Source organism: Columba livia, chromosome 4 (genome assembly GCF_036013475.1).
Source record: "Columba livia isolate bColLiv1 breed racing homer chromosome 4, bColLiv1.pat.W.v2, whole genome shotgun sequence".
NCBI classification, from domain to species: domain Eukaryota; kingdom Metazoa; phylum Chordata; class Aves; order Columbiformes; family Columbidae; genus Columba; species Columba livia.
The window spans coordinates 11,415,042-11,438,462 of NC_088605.1; the positions used below are offsets into that span (position 1 = coordinate 11,415,042).

The window sequence follows — 23,421 nt, forward strand, 5'->3', positions numbered from 1 at the left end:
GACCTCAGGTGACTTGTGAGGAGCTGCAAGTGGCACTGCCTGTCCCATGGATTCCTGTTTGGGGTTCACAGAGTGGCTGAGGAGCTGGCAACAAGCCTGCATCCCCCAAGCCCCACAGCACCAGCCCTCCCCAGGAGGACACTGCCCCCAGCTCCCAGCAGCTCCCTGCCCTGCCAGCAGCTGCCCCAGCTCCTGTTGCCCAGCCAGAGAGGGCACATCTGGCGCCAGAATCAGCCCTGCTTTCCAACAGCAGTCTGGGGCCTCGATAAGAAGATTTTAAAGTTGCTTCTGTATTTCAGTGAGCAAGGGTGAAATTCACAGTTTTACTCAGAGAGTTCCTAAATTCAGTCCCTCCCCCTGATTAACCAGATTGCTCACTAGGTACCTGCACAACCCACGAGACACTGCTGTGTCAGAGAGACAACGTCTTATTGAAGCGAATGTTGTGGAAAATCAGGAGTTTCAATGTCACTATTTTTATCTTAATAACATTTCAGTGACATCATGTACGGTGATTAAGGCTTTGAAATGTGCACATCCTGGTTCAGCTCCACCGGATGATATCAGATGCTATCTATGTCACTCTGGCCTTTGACTACTCATAGACTTTTCCTTTAATGTGGTTTTTGATTTATGGGGTTTGATTTTTTTTTTTTTTTTCACCAGGGCTCTTGCTTTTTAGTCAGACAAGATCATTCTGAAAGTATCCATCTCACAAGAACAATTCGGTGCAAAATTAGAAAACAGCTAAATTATTCCTGCATAAGTGTATTGAATGGCCACTACCCTTTTGAGACCTGAATCTCATTTCTGTCAATTACACTGCAATTAGTCACTGTCTCCATGGCTTTCAAAGATATTTTTTTTTTCTTTTTAGAAGCAATCAGACTCATTTTGCTGAAGACTATGCCAGCCTCCACTGGCACAGACCTCCACATTCTGTTTGAATCATGCCAATTTAACTGACTTCATTTCAGATGAAGCCTAAAGTCTAAGCACTCAGACCACTTACTACAATTATTCATAATAGCGGGGAACAAAACGCACTGTACAGCAAGGGTTACGGGGATGCAGGAGGTCTCCTGAGTTTATGGGATTGTCTGGGAGCTTGCTTTCCATTTTCTCATCTTTATACAATGCCCTGCAATACTCAGATAATTACTTTAATAAGGCAGGTAATAAACACTCTTAAATAAATGAAAGCTGAGAGGCTGGTGTTGAAATATACAATCTAATGTTTTTGCATGCACAAAGCCAACTACTGTGAAAGCCATGGTTCATCTGCCTGACAAAATTGAAGCTCATTATGGGAGACCCAATTTTTCTGTCCTGTGATACCACTGGTGGAGGAGGGGGACTCGAGTCTGTGAGACTTCTTATTGCTAGGTTTCTGAACCATGTGACATTGCAGTTGTCAAGGAAATTTTGTGGTGCCATTCAGGTCATTGAAAAATTGCTTCCCTCGTTTGTTCTGCAAAGCACATATATTTGGAGATGCTTTGGGTGTTGTTTAGGTCAGGACCCCCTTTGTGGTCAAGAGAGCATCTAGAGGTTCTCTGAGCTTTGGTGCTGTGAGGAATAAATCATTGGACCATCATCTTATTTCAGTTTCTTCTTCAATAACAATAAAAGGTCTGGAGGACAAGGAATGTGTTTATATACCAGCATCTGCAACCAATGAGGCAGAGCTCAGACAGAGGGTGGTTGTGTGCCACGTCTTCCTGGTCCCTTGCCTGTGGTGACAGACACCCCAGTGTGACCGGCATCCTGTATATGGGGCACAGCTTGCCATGGCAATGGGATAACTGTGGGAGAAATGCTGGGCTGTCTCCATCCAGCCCTCTATAAAATGCTATGATGTTCCACAGCATCTAAGAAAGCTAAATACATGGTTGTAAAAATTACTTCTGCAAGTAGCTGCCTAACACTGATCATCCCAAAGACCAGCAGAAGGACCAGGGCAGAAGCAGGACTTGGAGGAGGGAGCAAGCAAGTCAGAGCCAGAAAATCCAGAGAGTTATGGGGACTCTGTGCTGCACAGTGTGGGACAAGCTCACAGCTTGCACCAGCTACTGACACAAAGAGGGGCCAAAGCCATGTTTGTCCTTCCTCAGTTGTGCTTGGGCCTTCAATCATGTACCTCTGGACTCAGAGAGAGTGCACATACAGCTGGTGGGCGTTCTTCATCCTTTCCTTCATACTTCGAATTCTGCTGCGCAGCCATTATGTCCAGACTGAAAAGGCAAAAGTAGCTTTCCTGGATACTTCCATGGAAAACTAAAGGCATCTTCAATGACTTTTTTTTCCAAAAGGAAAACCAATAACTTCTCCTTTCAGAATTCCTGAGCATCTTTCCCATCTGAAGCTTGGCACTCACTCACATTTACCAGCTCACTGTTATCTCCCATTATTCGGTCAAAAGTTGGAAACTGTGAAGCTTGTGACCTTTTACTTATTTAGAAATCTAATGACATGAGCTGGGATCTATATGATTACATTCATAAAATAAACTTATTCCACTTAGTTATGTTAAAAATAAGTGGTCTGCTATAACTTGCATTACAGAGATTTTCACAGCCATTCATCTTCAATATGCACATTATCCCAAGAAAGTGAGACCTTTTATCCAGTTTCACTGCTGTGAAATGGGGTACCAAGACACTGGGGTAGCATCACAGATGCCTTTGGGATTTAGACCTGGCCTCATATGAGATCACCTGCATCAGAGAAGAAAACCAAAGTATGGTCTCTCAAATCTTCTGCTGGAACGATCCTGTTCCCCACCTATCTGAGGCTCTGTATGAGCGAAAAAAAAAATAATTGAATCACAGTAAAATGAGTTTAAAAGCAGAAGAAAAGCCAAGCTCCCAAAATCAGAACTAGTGAGTTAGGTTCTTGCGTTTTTTGTTTTGAGATGAACTAAGTTCCTATCTGAATTGCTAGTGTTGTGGGCTGCTGGACTGCCAGTGGCACAGGTAGGATGGAGCTTTGCATTCCTGGACATCATGTAACACAAAGGTTAGTGATGATGAGTGTGAGGCCCTGCAGTGCTGCCTCCATCCTGCTCCCCAGGACTGGAGGCAGCAGCAATTCTCCCTTCCAGCACCACTGCAGCCTGACAGGCAGTTTCTGTTGCTCCAGCTGACTACTGTGGTTTATAAACATCCTTTCCATGGAAAGCTGATGCCATGCAACTTCACATGAAGCCTTTGTATGTTTTCCAAGGCAGAAACCACTATTGCATCAAACCTGTGCAGAGCTTAGTGTGATGACGGTCAAGTTCATAAAGTCTTTTACCATACTACTGCAGTTTAAATCACTAATGATGAATTGTTACACACTTGTGACCCCTCCTAAAAGTAATTATTCTTAATATAAAATAGAAAAATCTAAATTATCCACAAATTTTCCCGGTGATTTGTGACACCTGCCTCTTTGGCCAGAACTACACCAGGATTTTTCATGCCAATTCTGAGCCCATCCAGTTTATTCCTACTTAAAAACCCTGATTATTAGAGAATAAATTCAGACTAAGCAAACTCAGGTTCTTAATTCCTGAGTTTCTCTGCAGCATACATGATTTATAAAATCTGTAATTCATACCTTACCCCACCAGTAGGATTGTGGAATGGGGATGTGGTCAAGGCGGGCCCGACGAATCTCAGCTCTTCTGTAAGCTTCAGACGTCAGATCAGGGAAATTTCTGTTCAGGTCCAAGTTCTGAGCTGTCTGTCTTCCGATGACCCATCCATTGTAACCAGCTCCCTAATTTGTAACATAGAAACCAACTTCAGAATACCTTCATCTCAGAATATCACTTTGTGGAAATTATTTAAAATGCCATTTTAATCAAGTGGAAGTTTTAAAATAAATAAGCTGAAAATGTCTATACTATTAAAAAAACCCACACTTCTTAATCATTTTTTATCCCCATGATCACTAACGCACTAACTAGTGTGCAGGAAGCATTTCACTCACCAGTGATGTGACTCACGAGAGGACCACAGCAGTTTCATATTCAGCACAGAGCACCATGCAGAGTGGGTTAGAGGAGGAGAAAAAGAAAATAGAGCTGATGCTCCAAGACAAGAATGCAAAAACCTCAGACTCATACAACAGACAGAGCTCACCACACAAGGAACGCAGAAAGAGAAAGGTCCTATTTTTGTGCTACTGGTGCTAGCATTAAAAGTGAGGTGAAAAGTGAGTCAGTGGCCATTTTGTTCTGGAACTGATAGCAGAGAGTGCTAAATGTGTGAAAAAGTAAGTCATTCCCACGTCATCGCATGCAGGCAGCCAGAATGACAGGCATGGCTCTGATTTCCTCTTAGCTCTGTTCACATCGTCTTTGGAAAGCAACTTACCACCAAACTGACCTGGGATTCTGGCTGCTGATTAACACTCCCTCCCATACGTGACACTCCCCTCCCAGTTTGTCCTTTCCCATGGGGAATTTTAGAAGCATGAAGCACTGAATATTTCCTTATGAAAAAAAGTCTTTTACCTCTTCTGCAGCCAATTCATACCCATCAGGGTTGAGAGAAGGTAGGAGATGAATTCTGGTGTTATTAATCAAGGTCTGGATGCGAGGGTTCCCGAGAAGATACTCCGAACACAGATACTGTGCAAGGTATATTAGCAGCTCTTTCCCCACAACTTCATTTCCATGCATATTGCCAATGTACTTAAATTCTGGCTTGACTGTGGAATATGAAACAATGAGATGTTTTAATTTGATTGTACTTGGATGGTTTCCAAAAGCAGAGTAACCCAAATATCTTACTGATGAGTCAGAAAGTTTTATTTACACTAATTTAATACATACATTCCTGCAAATAGCACAGCAGTTCCAGGTGAATTTCCCTCCATTACAAATCAGTTCAGAGACATTTGAAATAATGAGGAATAAAGTAAGTCCGTACTTTCAGGATCCCAAACTGTAAGAGGCAGTCATCACTGAGCTTTTGCTGAACTCGTCATTAATTGTGAACAAAGAATGCTGCAAGCAAAAGTTTCAAGCCGTGGCTGGGAAGGAACAAAATACTCTCCTGGCACTCTCACTTACCTTGGGTGGCTTTAATGCCATATAATATCACAGATCCTAGAAACGACCTGCAGATGTGTAATATATTAGCCTTCTATTTGGAACAGAAATTAGGTCATGCATAAAAAGTGGCTTTTAGGCTCAATAGCCTTGGAATAAGACTTTTAGAAACACATAACTTCACAATTCCCCACAGTTATTCTCTGAATTTCCATCCTTCCTTAGAGACTAATGGAAAGTAGAAAATAGATGCATTTTTGAGACACCCATTCCTGTCTATCCCTTCATCATCTTCTTTGATCCTGGCCAGCCTTGAGCACTAGGCACTGGAGGAGGGCTGGCACAGAGCTATTATGCCAGCTTGCTCAGGCTGGCAAAATATCCAACTCTAGAGACTTTTCCACCCTCCTTTATGCTCTCTTGCACAGCATGAAGCAACATATTTAGAAGGAAATACTAAATAATGTGTTAAACTACCATATTTTATCACGCCATATCACAGTTTTAATTAAAAAACCTGATTCATAGGCTTTGTGTTTTCCTGTAAATAGAGTATCAGCTTAAAAAGACACCTGCAACTTTTCTTTACAGAAGAGAGGAAGGATGATATGCCAGGAAATAGTAATGTAGATCTTTGCTCTGTCAAAGACGTCTACTGAGATCTTGATTAAGATTAAAGGCACCTCAAAATACCCCTACACCATGCAAGGCAATGTGGCTGAGAGCAAACAAAGTTAACACCAGTCTTTGCTGGTTTTGCTGCCTCCCCTGCAGCATATCACATTGAGGACACAGTAGCTTGACCTGAGATCATAATCTCAATAAAGTATTGTCAGATTTAGCTCAGTTCTACTACACTGCTGAGGCTTCTTTGATGCTGGAGCTAGTCTTTTGAGAAACAACCTGGGGCTCTTGGTATGCAGCAATGGCTGTAGCAGTCCATTAGATTTACTCAGGTACTATTTTTGAGCTGGGAGCTGGTAACTGGAAAATAATACCTAATACTCCCCAAGAAAATGATCTGCATTTTTAATAATTGAGAACATTTAAAAATCTGGCCCTTGTTGTCTCAGTGATGAATCCACAAAACAGAGAACAGCACGACTCCCGTTTGCAGAAAAGCTGTGAGGCCTCATATCCTAAGGATGTTCAGGCACAAAACATAAATTCCTGGTATCATTCAGTTAAGTGACAGATGTTGCACTGACCTGAATCTCTGCTGGGGAGGATTGTTTTCTGTGCTGCATTGCCCTTTTCTGATGTCAATGTCCTTCTGTATCTGAGGCCTTTTCACAAGATGTACATGTTTTAGGATGTGAAGGACTATGTTTAGACTAGGCACAAGCATTACTTGCAGGAAGTGTGCAATATTTGACAATATAATGTTAATAAAAAGACAGAAGAAGTGGTAGATGATGGAGAGGGCAGGTCAGTAAGAGAAAATTATCCAAACATCTTTGTGTGCTGGGCACAAATAGATATTCGCCTTATCATTGCAACCACATACATGGACATAGATATAAGGACAAGTAATGGTCATAAACTGAAGTCATAAAGTTAGGAAATTGCAACCAGATTGTAATAGCTACAGTGAATCACCAGCTGTCTCTGCAATTCAGGAACACAAAGGAGGAGAAATGTTTTTGAATCAGTGCTTTTTACAGTTTATGTGATGTAAGGACCTGTTAAAAGGACCTGTTTCTACTCAGATGGATAATTTGGAGTTCCCTCAAGCAACCTGATCAACACTGATATAACTCACGCAGTTCATGGTGTCCAGGCTTGGTTGAAAACTCAATCACAAAAAGATCCTTCCCTTCAAAACTTCGGCCTATGCTGTAAGTTGTTGCAATATGGGAGCATTTAGAAGCAGTCTTCTTCAATGTGCTCACCATTTGGGAATATGAATGGTGTTTGAACTGAATAAAAGTTCCTGGCAAGTCTGAAGGCAAATCTTCTTCAACATCTACTTCTCCTGCAAAGAAAAATTGTAACAGTGTTTAAAACCATGGTGCTCAGAGGATTGCATGAATGCTTGTGCTTTTCCACAAAATAACTTCTTCAGTAGCAGAATTGTAGAAAATACAGCTGCAATCAAAACTTTGAATCTATGTAGTAGATCCTATGCTGTTTATTATGGCATGTTTTGTTTGCAAACCCATATTAATGCATATGCACACTGCTAAATATTTTGTGCAAACTCCAGTTTTAATTTCCCCTTTGGCATGTTTAGTACATTTTAGTCACAAAATGTACAGATTTTTCCCTTTGAATCTGGTGGATAAGATTAATTTTTTATGAAATTCAGCTGTCTTTAGCTATCTGGATCTTCTTCATCTAAACAAAAATCCATGACAATCACTAATGAGATTATTTTAATGAGCTGTTAAGCTTGTCAAGCAGTCATGAATTTATGAGTGCATTAAAGATTCAGTTTTAAAATAAAATGTTTCAAATATACAGACAGCTATCACACAGGGCAGGGCTTATCTAAATGCACGTTGGCAGTCCAAACATCTACCTGTGAGCTGCCTGTCTCAATGCTCTTTGTATATGAGGGAGAGAAACAGATGCTTCTTGAGCACAGTTTAATTAAGTGTTTAAAATAGGTGGAACAAAATGAATCACATCTTACAGGTGTCTATAAAGACGACAAGCTGAGATGACAAGTGGGGAGGTTTTGTGCCATCAACGTGTCAAGCTGAGTGAGATGAGACTGTTCCCACCTAGACAAGTAAGATTCATCATCAGAGCTTTCTCCCTTACCTCGCAGCTTTGCCAGTGGGTCAAAACATCCCTCTTCTTCCCCTGCAAAAAAACGGTCACAGTCCAAAAAGTAGGGCCAAGCCATGTCTATTGCATCAAAAGCAGGGAGGCAATTTTTTTTCAGGTTTTCACAAACGTGCCTGCAGGGCTTTATAACTTTATCCTTTTCACACTGTGGGGCCAGCACTGAGCAGCCCAGGAGCCTCAGGTCTGGGTTACATTCTCCCTGGAGCAAGTTGTGCAGCACGCTGATGAGAATGTACTCGGAGCTGTACTCAATCACTTCTCGAGTCTTCTGATCCAGGAAATTAGGATACATTGTTTGAGTATAGGCAACATCAGTACAAGAACTTAAGGTGATGTCCACACATTTTGCTATGGAAAGGAGAGGAACATGTGAAAAATAACTTGCTCCATTGACACTCTAAATAGTTCAAAGACAACACAACAAATGACACTCTCTATGAACTTGTTGTTGTTGTTCACAGATAGACTAGAGGCAGTCTAAAATACCCTCAAATTAATTTGATGTCTAAACCCACCTATAGAGAGAAGATGGGAAGCATGTTTTGTCTGGAGATTGTGAACATTTTGATGCAAGTAGATGTTTTGCAGAATAGATTTATAACTACTTTGATTTAGCAGCAATTTGAGATGTATTGAGGTAGATCAAAAGTTTAATATATGATTTCTAATAATTCATAAGCAACATGTGATGAATAAAGTGATTTAAAGCAATTCAATATTTTTTTTTATAATCAATCGAGTGACTTCATTAAAGATTTGATGTTGGCAACGTCACACTATACTTATGAAAGAGATAAATAATATACACATAATCCCATACCTAAATGTGGGAATAAAATACACACACATACAGGGTTATCAATCACACACACTTTAATCACACACTAACACTCATAATCCGTGGATATGTGAATATATGTGTAATGTATGTGTGGGTACAACTATTGTTAAAATTTCCTCTTGAGTTTAGCAAATTACTCATTTTAGTGTGACATTCTCAATGAGCACTTTTGAATCTCAAGAAATCTATCTTTGCTGGCACACTGTGCTGAGTTAGGCCTTTGGATCCTCATGGAATCATCAGCAGATGATTACTGAGTTTTCATGAAGTCAGCTCTTTAGAGACGTACCCATCAGAAGGGGGTTCTGGTCACGGCCTGTTGTGATCCAGGAGAGCGCAAAGGTCTCACTTTAGGGTCGCTATTTATAGGGTTGCGAGGTCATTGATTTTAATCAGTAAATTTCCACTGTGGCCATACTTAGGATGAGGTAATTTCTGGTGCTTTCCACCATTTATCTATGTGCAGAACATTTCAGATAATATAGTTCTGTACCATACCGCTCAGGCTACGGTCCAGGTATCAGGGAGCCACAGGTATATTAGGCTGTCAGGAGTGACTGATGATTGCTGCCCTTTTCAGGCTGAAGGAGGGTCTTTTCCCATTTGGCAGGAGTTTCGAGAGCACAGGGATTGCCTCAGTGCTTCATTTCACTGCACTTGCACAATGGGAATTTTTTCTCTCTGACATGCCCTGTTTGCCTGGCTATCCAGGTGCTCAAGTGGCCTGGGAGGAGGGAGGGGTTGTAACCACCACAAGATGTCATTCAGGATTCGGATGGTACCTGTCAATTTTATGGGGCATCAGGAGTTATCTGACTGATAGGCACAGCTCCTAAAATGAGATTTGTTTTATTAATTCAATACCTGAACAGCAATAAAAGAGCAAATGCCTGGCCAGAAAACACTGGAGTACCTGGCGCACAAGGGAATTCATATAACAAATAGCTTGGAAACCACCCAAATTAATAAAGCCAGGTTTCCAAAAGAAATTGTCTCATAGACAATTAAATCTTACTTGATTTAAATTAAGAATACAGTTTGAGCTTATTAAATACTAGGGAATCCATAAGAGAGAAAAATCCCCTGTTGAGGTGTGAATTTGCTGGTATCTAATGTGGGAGAAACTCAGACTCCCAGCTAAAGTGTAGTTGTGATACCTGTCTCTCCCCTTTTGGTATGGACTCACTGGTGAGGTGTGAGATCACATAGTTGTTTGGTGTTTTTTTTTTTTTTCAGTGGGGAAGGTTTCAGTAACATATCTCTCTTCCTTGCTTGGCCACACAAAATCTGCAAGAGTTTATTATCTCTGAAACTGCAGCCTCTCTGTGTAATTTGATTGAAATTGCTCACAGGGTTCAAAAGTTATTCTGGGACTTGACTCTCAGGCAAGTAGGACCATAAATGTGCTTACACATATATTCACATAAACCTAATACATTTTAAGAAATCAGGCTAAGAGGTCTTAGGAAAGATAAATGTTGGCGATACCTTCAGCCACACAGAGGTGAAAAGGAAGTAACTGAGAGAAGTCTTGTCATAAAATTACTGGCTATTACAGTTTGAGCCTCCTTCTCTTGCTAAAGTCTCTGGCTGGTAACAAACACCATTATCACAGCAGCAAAATTCTACCTTGTGTGAAAGAGATCATCTCTCTAACAACAAGACCTACTAGAGCACCAACATTACAAACTTGTCAGGAAATACTTAAGAAATACTTAAGGTTTCGAGATTCCCCAAGGAGAGCAAGCAAAGTCACATCACACCTTTCTGAACAGATTGGCATTGACCTGCAAATAAAGAAGAAAAAAATAGCATTATGGGGCAAGTATTGATGGTGCCTTGTGTTAAGAGTTATCCAAACTGGTAGCCCCACAGAGGCTGCTGCAGCTCTGCATCCTGGGATCCAGCCATACCAGGGATAAGCACATTTTCCCAAAAGGTGCAGATTACATTTACAGACAAAGAGAAAACACAGTACAGGCAAACATAGCCAGCACCAAAAGCATCATTCTGTTCCACTGTCTGGCTAATCAGGATGAAAGACCATTGATGAAAAAGAAGTACAGGAAGTACAGGTGGATCTCTCTAGCAGCTCTGCTTAGACATACTGGATTCCGCAGCAGCTAGGCTCAGTTTACCCAGTAGCTGGCCTATGGATCCACTGATTTCCCAATTGCCTCATGTGCTGACACACACACTGGTCTCTCTGGTGTCTGGGCCAGACCTAGTGTCTCATGGGTAGCCAAACCCCAGACATTGTGGTCTTCCCAATAGCTGGCTTGGTCCTCCTTGTCCCTCCAGTAGCCAACTCTGAGACCCTCAGGTCTCTTGAGTATCCAGCCCAGAATCACAGCCGCTCAAATATCCAGCTCCCAAATATTTTGCCTGTCCACTGTTAGTCCAGCTTGGTGTTTGCTCGCAAATACACAGCCTGACATACACGCATAAGGCACATGCACTCTAGTCCCTCCAGCTGCTGCACCCCAGACACATGAGCCCCTCTGCCCTATGGTCTCACACCAGTCCCTGCCATTTGGAGCCTCATATACCCCTCACCCAGGCAAAGGGTTGGAAATGGAGTCTAATAAGAAGACAGGAGAGACTGCAGGGATCAGGTGCAGGGGACAAACACACTGACCAGCAGTTCTTTGATCCACTTCAAAAAGAGAGGACTCAGCAATATATCTGAAGTGTAATTGTGTAAGAAATCAGGTTTATGTTTGAAAAAGACATTGAACTACCCAGCTGTGACAACTTGACAATATTTCTAGGCATGCCTAAAAATTTCCTAGGTGTCTAGGAAATTTCACTAATGCAAATGTAGGTCTTTGGTAACATGGTTTAGTCTAAAAGTCCATGAGTCCTCTGTACATACCAAGATGCCTTATGGATCTTACCCTAACAAATCTCTTGGTCCCACATAATGCTGTGCACACCTTCCTTTTAAGGAATTAAGCCTTTGGTGGATATGAGGGGATGTATTTCTTCCCCATCCTACTTCATCTTATCTCTAGCAACTGCATTTTATAATCCTTTTAATAACATCTTAAAAGTAATTATTTCCCTCCCCAACTACTCCCACAGGAAAACTTTTCCAAAAGCGCACTCCTCTAATAGCTAGAAATTGCCTTTTAATTTCCTGCCTTAAAGTATTCTGGCCAGTTTATGTGTCGTTGTGCCAGCACTGTCCTTTAGCTTAAATAGCTCTCTGTGCTCCCCTATGCAAGCCTTCATCGCGTATTTACAGAAAGCAATCAGATCCCCTCAGCCTCCTATTTGCTAGGTCAAATAAACCAAGCTCTTTGATTTTGATGGAACATGGTTTGATGACCCAGGAGAGGCCTCTTTTGCTCCTACAGCCAATGATTCCAAATTGCCCTTCTGCCCTACTGGCAACTAACGGGAAATAATGCTACCAAGGTATTGGAGTTTTTTCACCAGTGCCTCATAGAGCTCAGCTGTTATGTACAAGCTTTTTAAACACCATCAGGTCTGTTTTCCTTGCGATGTGTTGAGGATCCAGCTATGTTGCTGTTTCTTCTAATTCTCACTGGTGGGGACAGGCATCTAGCTTCTTGCTCGGTGAATTGAAGATTTTTCCTCATAAGACCAAATTCATTATGTTTGTGGATATTTTTTTTTTCCTACTAAGGAAAATTTAAACTTCTACTCTCAGCATATTTGTTTAAATGTAATCATCCTCGTTTGTGTTGCTAATGAGTTGATCATTCTTTAGCCAAAATAAAATCATTATAATGAGGACAAAACTAACCTTGGAATTTTATCTTGGATGGAGATATTTAATTGGAAATTAGTCTGGTTCTTTATTATGAATTTTCCTTGATTCACATTACCTCATAAAATAAATGAGAGGTCTGAACTTGCAGAAACAGCCCATGTCCAACACCAACAAGTTTTGGTAAGCAGCAAGCTGGAAGAAATTATATCTACATAAATTCCTTTCCTGACTTGGTACATTATGCTAATAGCAATAAACAATACCTGGTTCATCAAAGGTGCCTTCTGTTACAGGATTTCAGTGTTTCCCTTAGTGAGTTAGTTATTAAGGTCAAGGCATTTCTAAAAAAGCTTCATCTCAGCCAGATACTGTATGTAATTTTACATGTGGGGATAATCAAAGAACAGCATTTTGTCCACTGCTAGCTGGGAAAGAGAAAGGAGTGATTACTTATAAGAGCTCCAGCAATTAATCCCACTGATAAAATTGGATGCCACTTCCTCCCTGAATCTGGATTGTCTTATATCCCAACTACATCACACCCACAACAACTTCATGGGTTCATTTGGGGACTATGAATGGTCTTTCCACAATTGCTCATGTTTACTCAAAGGTAAGAGCCATTTCCCCTTTGCTGGCTCTGTGACCAAGCTACAAATGTCCTTTTTGTCTGTCTCTCTAACATGCACTGATCAAATAACAAAACTGAAGCACACACAACCTTCCAGACTGCTATTACTGTGCAGTAGTGCTATACCCATCAGTCAGTTTGATACGTGGCACAAACCTATTCTCAATAGTGTCTCAGTATTCTGCTTATTCAGCTGGAGCAAAAAGATATTCTAGCAACAAGCTGGAACAAGCAGAGGAAGCCAAAGGGGAAATGCAGCAGGAGGCGTCTGGGTACAGTGTGGATGCTTCCCCCTGCTTTGGCTCTCCAAGCAGCAGCAGCAGTCTTGCCACATTTAGCAGATGCCTCTTTCTGCCCAGCTGGCCAGAGGGAAAGGTGTTGGGAAGCAATGGATACCTGATGGGAGAGACATGCGAAACTTTGCTAAGTCATATGCGGTAGCTGGGTTCACAAAAGGACTGAATTGTTCTGTGAGCAGGAGTAGATGTTAGCATAGGAGAACTAAAAAGAGGTCTGGTTTCAGATTGCTACCTGGCTTCCATACTTCGTTATTTTTACCATACTTCCAGGGGGAGGCAATGATCTATTAATATGGCTATTACCCAATAACAAAGGCATTGGCTGATGATGATAAGTTTATCTTTTAGATGAGGAACCCAAATCCATATAAACCTTTCCCATGACAACCAAAGTTATTAATCCCAGTATGTGTTAAGCAGGGGATGATTCTTCAATAAAGGATAACACTTTTCCACTGCTTTTGCCTCAGGAATTCCCTCACAAACTCAGAGCTACCAAGACTCATTCATTGACTAGCAGCAAAACTGACTCCTTCTTCCCAGGTCCTAAACCTAGAACTAAGCCCGAACTTGGACCTAACCCTCACATTTTTGCAGCATATGTTACTGTTTTCTTATGTGTTTCTCTCTGCCAGAGACACATCTGCAGCTGCTTCTGCCATCTCAGTGTCCGGCTCTGCCCAAACTGTAACACCTCTCCCCACACAGTCCCGCGAAAGCTGTCATATAATCCATACATCGCCCACAGCTCTGTCTTGTAAACAACCAGATGTGAAACATCTTGAACTTTCAGATTATCAGGAGTTAATGTACATAAAAGCGAAAGAGAAAAGTTCTGGCTTATACCAGACCTTGCTTTATAGTGTGTCTTAAATGTGGATTGTGTGCTGATGTTGTCTTTGGACTTTTCCTATGTTTTCTAATGCCAATCCTTGCGTATGTTTTGGAGGGTGCAGCTCTGCAAGGGCCAAAGATAACTCTGCAGTGTATGTACTTATATAAATACGTGTGGATGCACGTAATTGGGCCAGAGCCTGCCTGGAGAGCAGGCAGCAGGAAAATCTCCGAGGCCAGTTCCTGAGATGCAGCTGCACATTCTGCACCGCTGGGTCTGGGTCTCTGCACAAAGAAATGACCAGCAAAGCCCCATCCCCACCTGTTACAACTCATTTTGTCAAAGCTCTGGAAATGCCAGAAGAGTTCAGTCACTCCCTTTCTCTTTTTCATGAGAAGAATGACAGGCAATGATATACAGAGAGATTCTCAGCTCTCTAAATTAACTTGGTAGGCTTGAACTGCTGTTTGTCATGTGCCTGAAAGAGCTCAAACCTCTCTCATTTTTTAAGCAGAGGCTTCACTGGGCTCAGAGGAAGACAGTGCCACCTCTTCTCATAGTCCTATCTGTGGACAGGGTGGTACAGAGAGACCTTTTTCTTCCTGATCCAGAACAGCCTTTTGAATTTTTTATATTTATTTTTGTACTTTAGCTATTCCACCAGAGCTACAAAAGTCCTTTCAGCAGCACAGCTTCTATTTAAGATTATTGATAAAATAACTTATTGAAGAGGAGAAAAGCCATTTCAAGCTCTCTGAGCCCTCTCTATAGTATACGCTTCTGGTTTTAATTTGCCAAGCAAGCTTGAAAATCTACAATGCAGCACATACATATTTTACTGCCAAGCTTACATTTTTTCCCCTTGATGATTCAGCACTGTAAGCAGCAAACTGCTGTGATTAACCCTAACCCAGACAATAGAGCCCAACAGCTACTTTCAGTGCCGTGGCTTGGCCGCTTGCCTTTTCAAAAGCAAAGCCAACAGGAGAGTTGTGCACTTGAGGATATGCAATAAGCCCAAGGGTCCATCTTAAATTTAAAGTATCTAAATCACTCAGTGAGGCTTACACAATTGCATTGTTATGACTGACAGATCGAACAAGATTAGGTAATTTATCTTGTGCAGACCAACACACCCCCTACCAGCTTTCTGGGCTTCTCACAATAGTATTTTAAACTGGAAGACATATGTATTCATTTTACTTTGTTTATAGTCAAAACTTCTGCTTTTCCAAACAAAGCATCTCAGTTGCTGATCACATTAGCGTTACTCTCCTTGCAGTTCTACACAGTCAGTCTTTGCAATGGTAATCTGCTCTGTAACACTAAAAAGACGAAACTTAATATCAGCAGTAGTATGCAAACACTGCTGAGCTGTACCATTTTGCAAAATATTGCAACAGCACCTGCAAATGGCAAAGCACAGCCTGCCTCTGGAGCAAGCTCCTGGCAACAGCATAAGGACAAGAGCAGGACAAGAGCCATTACAGTATTGTATACTGGATAGGAACAGTGCGGAGGAAAGTGCAGGAGTGAAGGAGTAAGGACACTAGTGACAGAAGAATGAGGCAGCTGAGTAGTTTGGCTAAGGGGGAACATGGTCAAGAAGCAAGCCAAGGAGGAAAGGCAGCTATAATACATCTCCAAGGCATACATACAGAGGCAGAAGTGGAGAAGATCCCCAGACACAGAGCAGGAATTCCAGGAAAACCGGAGGAGAGAGGAGCACATGCAAAAAGCAGCCCATGTGGTTAACTCCTTCTCTGGGACACATCAAAGCTCTTGTAAGTAGAGGACTGAATTCTTGTTACTAATGTTCCACTCCAGCAATTGTAGTAACTGCCGCAGGGGAGTGACATGTTTGCAAACCAGCAGGAGTCCAACATGCAGGCAGTGAGACAAGCCCTATTCCCTCACATGCAGAAGCTTGAAAGCACCTGAAAGAGATTACTGCCTAATCTGCCTTCACTTTGCAGAGCAACATCACAGCAGGAAGACACAAGCCGGTGTTCGTTGTTAATCAGCCTTTTTCTAACCCACCCGCTGCCTGGCACTTGGTTAAACACCCGTTTTTATTGAACTACTAACAGTATTCCCACAACAATGACACTGCAGTCACTTCCAGGACTGTTTCTCTCACAGGTCTGGTTTGGGGCCTGCAAGAAGATGCTGAAAGTTTCTCATGGATGATGGGAGTTCACGGAACCTGCAGATCACAGGTCAAAATCTGTGCAGATGCACACTGAGACATGCCACTCAGCAATGGCTCAAAGCCAGACTCAGTGGTGGCCAGTTCTCCATTGCTTCTAGCTGTCCAGATGCAACTCAAATAAGGTTGCAGTTGCAAGAGCCTAAAAGAACTGAGGAAGAATATGCTGTCTGCCTATCTGTCCCCACCCTAGACTCAGTACTTCTAGTGACAGGATCCCCGGTTCCACCCCAGCTGTGTCTCTGTCCAGTACGTGCTTCTCTAGGGAGTCCTCCCAGCTGAAAATCCTGAATAAAAGCACGATCCTAAAACAAAAACTGCTAAGTGCCCTTTTTTGGCCTCATCTGAAATGTTTTCCCATTTGTGAAGGGAGGAACTTCCAGCTGGGAAAACAAAAGCAACAACAACAACAACAACAATGACAGCAAAATGGCCCTGGAGTTGCCAAATTGACTGAATACTTGTTGGGCTGCACAAGTGGCTGGGCTGCTGCTGACATGCATTCACTGTGCACCAAGATGATCTGGAGGTATATTGAGACCATCTCTCAGTGTCTGGCCAACAAAGGAAGGATAAATCAGCCCAGACCTGGGAAATGCTGGCATTAAAGCAACAGATGGGGTGAGAAGGTGGAATAGGACAGGAAATTTCTATAACTATTGTCTAAAGCATTGGTGTTAAACTCATTTTTACCAGGGACCACATCAGCCTCACGGTTGCCTTCAAAGGGCCAAATGTAATTTCAGGACTGTATAAATGTAGCTATTACTTTCGGCCCTTTGAAGGTAAATCATGAGGCTGATGTGGCCCCTGATGAAAATGAGTTTGACATTCCTGGTCTAAAGGATCAAATTTTTCTCAGGGTGACTGGAGAAGGGTGAAGCCACTTGTTAGGCTGGTAATCTGGAGTTGTGATGGCTCCATAGCTTCACTTTGTGACCATATACTCTCTATAGCTCAGTTCCCACTGTCTAAGGTCGCAGTACTCTCAAAGTACTTTGGCCAACAGCTCAACAGCTCACCACAGAGTCTTAAGCTTACCTTTGCTTCCATTCAACCCTGTTAAATGCAACTGGACAGAGAATCATGTCTGAAAAATTGAGAGTTTTGTCTTTGGTGCTAGAACCATTCCAAAACATTTACAAGAACTTCATTTCATCCTTTTTAAACACAGTCTGTCCAGCCCCTTACCGTAACTCTGTCTTTTCATTTGTTCAGAAGTATGAGAAGTATTGTAATTAACAACAAATATGGTTCTTCCGTAAGTAGTTCAGTTATAGCCCAATGTGATGTTTTTATGTTACAAAAACCCTGACAAGTAATTCAACAGCCTTGACTAAAATCTTCATAGCACTGGAATTCTAAATCTGTATTTTAATCTCACATTGTCTCCTAGATAGGAGTGTCCTGTTATAACCCTGTAAAAGTGAAATAGTGCCAATTAAATCAATGGAGTTACAACATGATAAACAAAGGGATTGAAAATTCAGTTTCATTTTTGCAATGGTCAAAGCAACTCTAAGTCCTTAAACTCCATTGACCAGCTGCTTTCAACTGGGAGAGTGACTGTTCAAACAAGATTCAGCAGTCATAAAAGCTCAGTAAATAAACCAGGATGTAGCCCACCAGCCTCAAACGCCATGTTCACAACATGACTTCTACATGATAGTTCCATGCTCAGCCCCTCCTCAGACAATGGCACCTGGGACTTTTACCCAACATTTGGTGCAAGCTTGAGGAGAGGATGGCTCTCACATGGCCTGGGCAGCCCAAAGGGGACCACAGTAGCTATCAGCCAGCCAGCGGCTCCAAACAATCACTAATTGACTGTGGAAGGAAAAGGCAATGTCGAGAAATGTTAAAGGGGATCAACTATTAGTGTTACTAAATCTTGTTAAAAGCCTAGCTGTGTCTTAGGGCAGTAAGGTTTTTCTTCAGTTTTTGACTTCTATGTATTTAAACACCCATGCTTTAAAAATGTCTGAACAAGTATTCTGAAGAAAACTTTGCCTTCAGATTAAAATCATACATAAACTATTTCAGCAGTAAAAGGATATACCGATGTATTATATTTTCAATATAAACTTACTTTCCCCATGTAAGTGGCTGTTTCTGATCCCATTTCTAATGTTAAATGTAGTTGAAAGTCACTATTGCTAAAATAATAATTGTGTAGAAATACTTGAGCTGGTGGGAATCCAGAGAAACTCATATGACTCGGTGATGAAAACCAGGTTTACGAGTGCTGGAATTTCTCATCTTGTGAGTGTGCATGATGTAGACGCTAGTTCTGCATTTTTTTGTCTTGACAAGACTTGGACAGATCCATCTCAGATGCAGCAGGCGAGATTCCTGCAGCTTGGGCTTTCCCACATGTGGCAGCATGGTGCTGTTGCCGGGTGTTATCAGCACCTGCCTGTGCCAACCATGGCAGGACAGGGGACCCAGACAACACCACTGGCCCTGGCACAGGGGAGCAGCCCCCAGCCCACTGCCAGGTCACCCAGTGCAGTCACACACATGAGAGGAGCAGTAGCTGGAGAGGCTCTTGCCTTGGGTGTGTGCACAGGTGTGGGTTTCACCCCAAAATGAGCATTAGAAATGTGCACAGCAAGTGAAAAAATGGTCCCATGAAGCTGGGACCAGCATGAAGCTCATGGAAGGCAATAGCTTTTCATTTTTTCACTTAGCAGCAAACCATGGCACACTATGGAGATGGGAACACCAGAGAAGGAGAGGGGGGAGATGTAGCATCTACATGTAAAGCCCATTCTTCAATCAGTCTGGCTTTCCAGAAGAAAATGAACTTTACTCGATGGCGTGGCTTAGAGAAGAGCTAGTGCCACAAAAGCTGTAATGAGCCCTTGAGGAAAATACGGTATCCCTGTCCCCCAGTCTGCTGGATTTTCCCTCCCCAGCTCTCTTTCTTATTCCTCTCTGCTCCCTCCCATCTCCAGTGGTTAAACTTGGAAACCCTCATGAAGGGGAAATCTCTGGCCAAGGAGCAAGGCAAGTCAGGAAGATGAGAACTGCCAAGGTGGGTGAGAGATGAGGCGACAAGGTGATAAGTGTGCAAGCCCGGGCAGCCCTGGGAGCAGTGCTCCAGCTGCTCACCCATCTCTGCTGCTCCGGTCCTCAAAAGTGACACCTGAGGTGCAACACCACGTACCAGAAACAGCTCTCAAATGCTCGGGCAGGAAGAGGGGGCAGCAAAAGGTTCAGGCATCCTTTTTGCCTCTAAACCCGACCCAGCTCCGTTGTCTCCCCAGAAGCCGTCTGTACAAGCTGAGGAGCCCACACGGTGGCACCATAGACGGCAGCGCGGCCCGGAGCCGCTGGCGGAGACTGCAGCGCCCGGTGCCCGCAGCCGCCGGTCCCGGGACAAGCGCCCGGGTGTTGCCTCCCCGCTCACCTTATAAGCCCTGGGGGTCCACACATGCACCTGAGCACTGGCGTATCTCTGCCCCAGAAGTCCCCAAAAAAGCACCCTCTGAACAGGAGCGATCAGACAGGGTTTTACCGCTGTTATTTTGCAGCCTTAGCCTGACCCCTGATAGCACCCAATGGCAGAGCTGGCCCCAGTTGCAAGGAAAGTCACGAGCTTTTACTTTTTCAAGGCACGTGCTTCTACTTTGTTTTTGTTGTCAGTGATGGTAAAGTGCTGCATTTAACTAATTACAACTGCTGATGTCAGCAGTAGAAACACGCACAACTCTGATGAAACAGGAGCCTGTGCTATTAACTGTCTCCACCAAAATCCGGCCACCTTTCAGGGGAAACATGCTGAGTGGTATTTTTCTCACCTAAACTAGAGGCTAAGAAGCCAGTAAAGCCCATCAGGCTCTGAAAGTGCCACCTTGCAACAGCACAATGTAACACCAGATCGCTGTGGGAGGCAGTGGCTTACCGGATCCCCAAGGATACAGGATACAGCTGGGGAGAAAGGATCTGCCCTGTTTCACTGCCGTGGTTCCCAGTTGCTGCTCAAAAAGCTCCCTACCTGGTGTGTGATGCCTGTACCATATTGTGAGGCTGGATGACAGTAACCACTTACTTATTTTCTAAACAGAAGAGCACAAAGCATTTTGTAAGAATCTTGGTATTGTTAGCTGTGTTTCATTTTGGTTTCTTATAAAAAGAAAAATGAGTCACAGCAGAGCAAATATCACCAAGAAGGCCAGGCAGCCTGCAGAAACCGGCTCAAGCCTTGCTGTGAGTCAGACAGTGACACCGGTTCCTGTTGCCCTTCTCTCCTGCACGAGCAGCTCCATGCTGCTCTCCTTCTGCAGAGCACCACAGATCTGGCCACTGAGATCCACCAAGATCTGCAGAAGGGATCCCAAAACAGGAGAGAAACTCCCACTGCTACAGCTGAAGACATAACCTACTGTCCTGGATGTTGAGAGGATTTGTGAACATGTGCAGCACCACCATCCACTTTCTTTTCACACGATCTGATAATACTTTGTCTCTCCTCTAGAAAAGGAAGGGCCTTGAAATACCTGGCAGGTGTCTTACTGTTCAAGCTGTTACCCTATTCCCTGGTCCAACATCCCTCCAGTATGAATTGTGCCCTTTACATCACACACCATGCAGTGATGTTGACAGCTCACTTTCCCCACCACTAGCCATCAATTTAGGGCCATATTCAGTGGTCCAGTGCCACCACATGCAAGGTGTATTTCCATCATCTGCCTTTCCTCAAGCCATCCCCTAAAGACAGCACAGTTGCTGACACTCACAAAATCTGCCACAGCAGTTACCTCCCAATGCTCTTTATGTTTGTGGTTACTAGGATTAATACCCCAAGGCAAAACTTTGATCAGCTGGAACTGGAGCAGAATCATACCTCACGGAGAAAGGGCATCCTGCAAACCACACAGCCTCTTCCTGTAATTGACTGTAAATAGTCTACAACGCTTCTTTTTGTGCATCTTTATCCAAAAATAAAACCCTTTCTGGCTGCGGTAGCCCTCACTTTGATGTTCATGGGAAAAGCACTCTCAAATTATAAGCAGTACATGGCTCATGGGCTGCCTTGTGTAGCAGTTCAATGCCAGGGACAGTCTACAGTTTATATTTAAGCACTGAAATATAGCTGAACTTCCTTGCGTAACATTAAGGTCAGTTTCAGGTTAAATTATCCCTTCTTGTATTCCCATAAAATAATTATTTTTCTGAATCATTTTGAGTTTGAACCCTCTGAAAAGAGTTTTCCTGGAATAGACCTTGTCACTACAGTGGAATTCACTTATCCACTGTCCCTACATAAATGAAAGCTGAATTAAGCCGACTTGATTAAAAACAGCACATATTTTAAAAACATACTGTTAACGTTTTTCATTAATCAGCTGGTTACTGAACCAAAAGTTTTCAATCCATTTAGCAGCATGTTCCTATCTGACCTTTATTCTGATGGCTAGATCGGCTTTTCCAGCCAATCAGCTCATGCAAATTCCATATTGCTTATAGCAAGCTAAAACACACCCTACAGCTGTCAGATCCTAATAAATCTTCTCATACTTTGGATTTGAAATAAGTGACCTAAAGCTAAATGTAGGGAGAAGATTATTTTTTCTTAAGCAGAAAATCACACGGAAGGTTGAAAGTTCATCTTCTTGCAATCTGACTACCACGTTCCTAGAAGGCAAGGCCAGAGGTGGGGTGAATCCTCTGTATTCCCCATGACAGCAAGGAGGTTTCCACCAACTGGGAACTCTGTAAATTGATAGAAAGTCACACATACACACAGGTTGAAAAGACAGTGATGGGGGAATATTACACTCCCTTACATCAGAGACTTGTTTTTCTATCTCAGAGCCACACCACCGCCTGCCTTCCCATCCACACTTCCCAAGCACAACCCCAGTTTCATCATTGTCAGTCTGCAGTTTCTAAAGAACTGATCCCCTCATTCCTAGGGGAGAGTGACAGAGCTCCTGCCTTCCCCATCCTGAAGCTGAACCATTTTCTCTACCCATCTCCAAGAGAAGGAAGGAGAGAGGAACGGGAGGGCTTTTGGGGTGGTTAGGCTTACCTAGGGTCTCCTGGCCGGTTTCACAGCGGGGCGCAGGCTTGGTGGCCCTAAGCAGCCCTGCGAGGAGGAGCAGGAGCCTCAGGACCATACTGGAGCCCCTTGCGTGGGCAGCACAGGGATGTGGCAGTCGCTGCCTGATGGAGCGGCTCCTCGCTCAGAGGCTCGGCGCGGCTCTGGCTTTCCAAGCTGCAGAGGAAATCAGTGCACTGCAAGGGCATGCCCACGTCTCACAGTATATGCAGCCCAGGCGTCAGATTTCAGCTAGCATTTGAGCTTGGAAAGCAAAAGGACTTTGAGACAGAGAGGGAGGAGGAATCAGCTCCCCCTCCCCTCTGCCTCCTGACCGTCTCTCTCACAGCCTGGCTTACAATTTCATAAACAGTTTGACCGAAGGGGGGTCCCTGCAGGGATGCGCCTGCCTGCTCCTCAGCCAAGAGTCCGATGCCTTTGGTCTTTATGCAGCAGTTTTCCTAAGGGGCATGGGAGCTTTGTTAAAACAAGTTTTGCTTAAACCGAGAACAACTGCCTGGAGAGAGACGGGGAAAAAGAGAGAAAAGCAAACCATTGAAAGCAACTTTCCTTCCAAATAATGATATTTCATAACCCACTTAACTGCAAGTTTGAAACACAACACGACAGCAAAGGGACTCTAAGCTGCATCCCCTCCAGCACAGAACGAATGGGAACCCACAAAATAGCTACCATGATCCCCCTCTGCAATTTCCTCTTGGGCATTTTACTGAAGATGAGATCCAGTTTACAGAAGGGACCTTGAAGGGATACCAGTCTTTTCTGTCTATTCCTAAAAAAAGCCACAGCAAACTTGCAAAAGTGTAGATAAGATTCCAGAACAACAATACATGCTTTATCTAGATGGTAAATCTATATTGTCTATCTTCAATTGATTTTTTTAGGTTTTTGGTTGGTTGGTTGGGTTTTTTTTCAGAGAAAGATGCATTGTCTGTTTTTATCCCTATGCAACAGGTGTGGTAG

General features: G+C 43.1%; 1 protein-coding gene across 2 annotated transcripts in view; it reads right to left on the bottom strand.

Moving 5' to 3' along the window:
* The window catches only part of CPZ (carboxypeptidase Z), a 38,187-nt gene extending 15,393 nt beyond the window's left edge, over nt 1-22,794 (bottom strand). The window contains exons 1-6 of one of the 2 annotated variants that reach the window (XM_005498442.4): nt 22,429-22,794; nt 10,442-10,465; nt 7,811-8,185; nt 6,807-7,019; nt 4,505-4,701; nt 3,604-3,765 (exon numbers count right to left, since the gene is read on the bottom strand). In XM_005498442.4, the coding sequence (XP_005498499.2) occupies nt 3,604-3,765; nt 4,505-4,701; nt 6,807-7,019; nt 7,811-8,185; nt 10,442-10,465; nt 22,429-22,516 (1,059 nt within the window). In that variant the 5' untranslated portion in view covers nt 22,517-22,794. Of the gene's footprint in view, nt 1-3,603; nt 3,766-4,504; nt 4,702-6,806; nt 7,020-7,810; nt 8,186-10,166; nt 10,466-22,428 lie in introns of both variants that reach the window. The other variant, XM_065060458.1, reaches the window with a different exon arrangement.
* Nucleotides 22,795-23,421: the final 627 nt, after the last annotated feature.